The following is a 6,372-nucleotide window of genomic DNA, read 5'->3' as shown; positions in this document are numbered from 1 at the left end:
AGAATTATAATATTATATACATGTGGCTGATTATACATCTGTACTTTCGTTTAGGTAAAATCTTGAATGCATGGCTTTTACTTGTAAAATGTAAATTCAACTCTATCGTCATCTTAACACATGTCAACTTAGGGAACCAAAAACCTACTAAGAGTTTGAGTTTATAGCTGTGATGGATAATGGTAGCTTCTGTGTGCCGGGAATTCACACAGCTTGAAAAAAGAAAAAGAAAAGAAACAATGACCAGTAGAATCACACTTAATTTATTTGGACAAAGTAACATGTTGGAATAAACACAGGCATTCACTGTTATTCATCTGTACAACCAGAAGGTTTATTAGGTGGGATGCAGGTCTGTCATGGCGGCTCTTTACTCCTCGGCCTCTCTCCACGGTTTGGGCATGACCTTCCCAACAGGTGACAGATTCCAGGTGATGCCAGTCTGAGTCAGCACCTGCACAAAGACAAGAACATTGGGTTTTCCAAGGGCAATTACACACTTTTTTTGGACTCTTAAGAAGACCTTGTTATTGCAAAGAAATTCAACTACAAATCCAAGTTCACGCCAAAGTTAAAGGAACACGCCGATCTGCTCGGAGCTCAGGTGTTGCAATCATATCACTCCGCCCAAGTAGCAGAGCTTCGCCTTTCTGAGAATATAGTTCTCATGTGGTCACATGAGATTGTTATTTGTACACGCTGTGACTATACAAATCACAACATGTAAATAGGAACATGTTGGTATTATTTTGTCACTTATTCGGAGCAGTAGGCTAGTTGGAACGATTACCTTCAGGATCCGTGCTAGGCTAAGCTACCGGTGGAACCGTGGGACAGAGTTACAACACGCACGGAGATGAGAAGGGTATGTATGGACTTATCTAACTCTGGGGGTTACGGTGAATAAGCTAAAGTCCCAATAAGTCGGCGTGTTCCTTTAAGATAAAGACTAAAGAAACAGTATCCAACCGAAAGGTCCCCAGAAATACACTGCACACTAGTCCCGTATTGCCAGACCTTCCTCCACAGCGCTGCAGAGGAGGGTCTGGCTAATCCACACAACATTTCTGGATAGGAGAAAAACGTGCTCTGGTTTGTTGGCATTTCTTTAAACCAATCACAATCGTCTTGGCAGCGATAAGCGCCAGACGCAGCAACTCAGGTAGGGTAACTGGTGGGGGATTTTGTAGTTTATGAAGCACATCATATTTCAAGGAGGTTTTGATCATTAAAAAGCTGTAATATTTGCAATTTCTCACGCATTTTATTTGAATTAAATTTAAGGTTTTCAGCATTGTGACTAGAATCCCAGAACTCCAAACTTCTTTTTCCACCACCACTAAAACCTTGGGAGGTATACTATCATTACTGTTGTTTATTCTCATTGCCATATTATGTTCTTTACAGTAACAAAGTTTATTTTTCCATCGAATAACTACAATTGCCATAGAGGATATTATTGTTGTTCGGTTGTGCAGCTTTGTACTATTTGAATGTCTGTCATTTATACTGTATGTTAACCAACACAAATGAAAATAAAGTTACATAAAAAAACTGCACTTTTGCTGTGTCCAGGTAATAGTACATATAAATAAATGTGACCTAACGGGACAGCACTACTTACGTATGACCATACAGCCGTGCAGAAGACAGCTCCACCAGCCATCAGACCGTTGCCGTACTTGGCGTGGAAGTCCTGGGGGGCGGAGGATCCATGCCTCACCTGCCTGGCGGCCTGACCTGGACGACAACAAAACACAGTGGCATTAATATACTGCACTATTGCCATTTGAAGTCCTCCGCCCCTTCTGCACATCACAGCAATCACAAGTATTAACAATATGATTTTTTCGGTAAAATAAGCCATTTTACAACACACTGACTATGAATGCCTTGCCCCTTTCTTTTAAAGACAAAAACATCTCTAAAGAGTCTTTTCTCTTGATCTGTACGTCATGCTTACTTTTCATATGTATTCACCTGCTGTGCAATGGCTGATCTGTTTGATAAATTCAAGATGTATTATTAATAAAAAGTGCAATAATGTCCTGTGGAAATTAAAACTGGGAGACACATAGTTACACAGTAAAAATACGTACAATTTTTTTTTTTTTTTTTAAATGAAAGCTATACAGTTTTGTGCAGGAATGTGCAAGACACTGACCACCTCAACCTTGTGCAAAGGTGCACATCGTGAAGCATAAAGAATGAATATGTTCAATGTACAGATATGATAATTCAAAAGATGTGCGTAGATGTGGAGACTGTAAATGCAACAAAGACGTTTTGGGGCCTGGATTTAAATACTGTATGATCTATAAACCCACCCGAATTTGTGGGTTGTGATAAACTGTGCAAGTCATTGCATTGCTTTCCACAGAAAAGGTAACATATCCAATCAGGGCAGTGAAATGTATTTTATATATATATATACACTGTATGTACACTGTATGTACACTGCTTCCCCACAGTTTTGTGTCTGGTGCGTTCACAACTTATGTGACTAATAATAATAATAATAATAATACGCATGTGTACATGCGTTTTCCTTCTTATTCTTATATTCTATTTATTTAAAAACATATTCAAGTCTTACATTTTGTATACTTTTTACGAGTGATAGCTAAACTCAAAACTAAAATACAAACCAGTTTGACTCACGGAAGATAATTCGGGGTATTTAATGAGACAAATAACTGTGTTTTTAAGACATATCACGACTATTGCGGGAGTTGCTAATGTTAGCTTGGTTAGCAACTTTAGCAGCCTGACCTCGGTCACCCACCAAACAAAGGACGGTCAAACTTGTAGTCGCCTGATATTTAAACTGTCGAGCGGCATAAATATACACAGATAACATACATTTATATAAACACTAGTTTTCTTACCGCTGACGTTGACTGCAACTTTAGCAAACCGGTACATGTTGTCTTGCTTGGTGCCTTCAGATACCCTTGAAGAACGGAAGTGTAATAAATATGGCCGCCACACGTAGCTAACGTTAGCGGAAATTACGATTGCCAATGTGAGCATCAGTCGACCTAAAATTTACTTTGAAAAAGGTGGAAACGAAAGTCAAATACGCACTTTCAGACATTAGACAAAAGAAGCACATACTCAACGTAATTCGTAGTCATTACTGTTACAAAAACATCAAACTATATGATAACTATACTGGTTGTATGGATAAAAGCAAACAGACAACGGTGGTGAGCACCGTGTCAGGATGGCCGAGTGGTCTAAGGCGCCAGACTCAAGGATTAAGCTCCTTCCGCTGAAACGGGACTTCTGGTCTCCGAATGGAGGCGTGGGTTCGAATCCCACTTCTGACACATACCTTTTTATTGTTGTTTTCGTGTATGGTTAAAAATAACAACAGCAAAAAAATAAACCTTTACTGATCCGCAGAGGACAAATTAGATGTTTTAGCATCACAACGACAGAAATAAGTACAGGTACAGAGGGAGGTAAAAACAATACGAGGCATACAACTAGAACTAGAATAAGAATAGAAGTGCAAATAAAAAACTATACAGAGACATAATAAAAGACAAATTTACGAGGTAAAGTGACAGTAGTGTGGCTAGCATACGGGAGAATAACATATAATGTGTAATGATACTTAGTGATGCCTGCATTAATATAGCAACATAGTATGCAACATAATATTACTATAATGTGGTAAGATAGACCTATAACATATTAACACAATATACAGTATGATCTAGAACAGTATAGTATGGGATATGATACAGCATTGTTAGAAAAATTATGTTTTATTTTATTATTATAAAATATATATTTATTATTATTTATTCTGCTTCAGTTTTTGTTAAACCATTAGCATCCGAACTGCTGTTTTAGTATTTCTGTCTTTCATGTGTTAATCATGAAAGCTGAGCGACCTTGCAAAGAGCACATGATGTATCCGTGGGGGCAGAGCGCATCATGTGGAGGAGATGCCGGGGATGTCCAGAAATGAGAAGCAAAGCTACTTATTGCATGAACCGAATAACTAACTTGACTCCCAACTCCTTTAAAAAGACACTGTTGCGAACAATCTTCAGTCATTTTCTGTACTTATGCTGAAGTGCTGTTAACTGACTCTACTTGCTGCAAGTAAACAAACTTTCAAGAGAACTCCAGTGATGTCCATTCTTTGATAATTATCCTAACAAGCATGAAATGCAATGTAATAATAATATAGTACCTCAGTATAACAGAATATCAAATGTTAAATGGTATATCATAAAATATAAAAAATAATATATTACAAAACTAGTCAGTTATGCAAATACTAACAAGCACAAAATATTACTTCTTTAAACGTCAAAGGTCATATTTGATTTGAATTGTGTAGAGAAGTTTTTACGACTACTACTTCTTATATTTTTTTAAGGATTTCCTAAATACAGTGAAATAAAATTGTCTTTTTAAATCGGAGATGCTTTAATAATACATTTTGTGAAAAGAAAAAACTATAACTACCGTAACTAACGTCAATTACACAGTGGTGGAAGAAGTCTTTGATCTTTTAGTAAAAAGTAAAAGTAGTAATACCAGTAAAAACACCCTGTTACAACTAAATGTCCTGCATTTAAAATCACACTTATTTAAAAGTATTACAATCAACATAGAGTTTGAGTACTGGGAGTCCGTCCAATCAAGTTAGTTGCATCAACAGGTCATATTATTTCATTCAATTTCTGTCATTACATGGTAAATACAAATCTTATAAAAGTATTGAAATAAACAGACTTACTTCATTTTGTAGTTTTCTTTATTTAATCAACATTGACATTGACATTTAGTTTGTATGTACATGCATACTGAAAATATTGCCTCACTGAATGTGTTTTTAATGGATCTGGTGGACCATGGTGGGGAAGAAAAAAATATTAACAGACAATTAACATTTAACATTAAAACTAACTTCTTCCATATAACTTCAGGATTACAAATTAACAATATTTTCTTGCAAACAAAGTTTCTGCAGCACTTCATAGACACATTTGTGGGGGAAAAATAAAGGTTCTGGTTTATCATTATTTGCAGCCTGGGAACACGGACTGTAAAATATTGCTGAAAGAAATGCTCAGAATAGCAATCTCAGTTTTTAATTATTATCTAGTTGACAAGAATTTGAAAACAACAGAGGCTTCGTTATGAATTATTCTTTTCCACCATTTTAGTGTCAAAAAGAATGTAAACAAACCATTAACTGAATGGGGAATAAATGAAATTAGGATTTTGAGAATCCCACTTCTGAAATTCACCTTAAGTGGCAGCAGCTTAGCCTTTGTAGTGTTTTCCCAAGTGAAGCCATTTCTCTTGTACTTTGAACTTTTGGACACGTTTCCTTTGCACCATGTAATGAACTACAGTTGTGGGCACTACAAACAGTACTGCACGCAAGTAAGGGGTCCATGTTTTATCATTTTCTGCATCCAAGACACCATTGCACCTACAGTCGAAAAAATCTGACAGGGATTCACATTATAAATGTGTAAAGCAAAGAAAAGCAAAAACATTCTATTATTTGAGAAGCTTAAACCAGAGAATGGTAAATATTTTTTGCTTGATAAATGACTTCAATGGTTAATGGATTATACAGTTAGGATCTGCAGCAAACAACCTGGATTGTCATTGTATTACACTCAGAAAATCTGCCAAAAACAAATCTCAGTATTAGTTAATAAAGAAGTGGTGAAGTGGCTCAAACGAAATCCACAATCAGACGGATGTATCAACAAACAGGAGATTTTACAACAGCAGATACATTTGATGGGTTTACAAAAACATCTGTACGTCATCATCCTCATGTGTTTGAAGATTGGGGACAGTTCACACCTTATATAACGGTAAATAAAGTAAATGTTTATCAAGAGAAAGTGCTCAAAAGAGATCTGTTTAACAGTGTTTATGTGTTGACATCTTTAATCTTTACATCAGCTCATCAGCATCCTCTTAAAAAGATATTTTCCTGGATTTTTCAGCCTGGGAGTTCAGGCTGCATTCGCACCAAATCAGATGTCAGCCATTTGTGTCTCCATTGGGTTTTGTTTGATCGCAGGTCACCCGTTTGGCCACGTCAAGTTGCTTTTCCTCTAAAGTTGATTTGGTTTCAACTTTTCGGCATCGCCTAAATACACTACCCACAGTCAAATGAATGGGAGGACTGGCGTTTTCACCTTATTTGGTGTGAATGGAGTCTTATTCTCCATAAAACATAGCCTGGTTGACACCAGACCCTGAGAGCAAATCTCAAATTTGCCAGAAGTTCGTCAGGGGTTTCCCAGGCTACATAAAACATATATTGGGGCAGGCAATGCAAGCCTACTAAAGCTTTCCAAATAAACTTACATTTTACAT

The 6,372-nt window shown here is 36.7% G+C and overlaps 1 protein-coding gene and 1 non-coding gene across 2 annotated transcripts; one reads left to right on the top strand and one right to left on the bottom strand.

Moving 5' to 3' along the window:
• Positions 1-247: 247 nt before the first annotated feature.
• Positions 248-3,052, bottom strand: LOC116055995 (cytochrome c oxidase subunit 7B, mitochondrial). The gene is made up of 3 exons (XM_031308094.2): positions 2,889-3,052; positions 1,625-1,740; positions 248-454 (listed from the first exon to the last, which is right to left on the bottom strand). Exons 1-3 carry the CDS (start codon positions 3,031-3,033, stop codon positions 371-373), a joined length of 345 nt encoding a protein of 114 aa, XP_031163954.1. The 5' UTR covers positions 3,034-3,052; the 3' UTR covers positions 248-370.
• Positions 3,053-3,220: 168 nt separating this feature from the next.
• On the top strand, positions 3,221-3,332 carry trnal-caa. Its single transcript has 2 exons — positions 3,221-3,258; positions 3,287-3,332. It is a non-coding gene; the product is annotated as a tRNA-Leu (tRNA).
• Positions 3,333-6,372: the final 3,040 nt, after the last annotated feature.

Source organism: Sander lucioperca, chromosome 13, assembly GCF_008315115.2.
Source record: "Sander lucioperca isolate FBNREF2018 chromosome 13, SLUC_FBN_1.2, whole genome shotgun sequence".
NCBI lineage: Eukaryota > Metazoa > Chordata > Actinopteri > Perciformes > Percidae > Sander > Sander lucioperca.
This window is presented reverse-complemented; position numbering and strand designations above follow the sequence as displayed.

What these genes read in the sequence shown, in the direction of transcription:
- LOC116055995 (XM_031308094.2), bottom strand. Translation starts at nt 3,033, where the DNA reads ATGCTCACATTGGCAATCGTAATTTCCGCTAACGTTAGCTACGTGTGG. An exon ending in AGTTGCAGTCAACGTCAGCG is followed by an intron (nt 1,741 to 2,888) that starts GTAAGAAAACTA and finishes GTTGTCGTCCAG; the next exon opens with GTCAGGCCGCCAGGCAGGTG. An exon ending in GCACGGCTGTATGGTCATAC is followed by an intron (nt 455 to 1,624) that starts GTAAGTAGTGCT and finishes GTCTTTGTGCAG; the next exon opens with GTGCTGACTCAGACTGGCAT.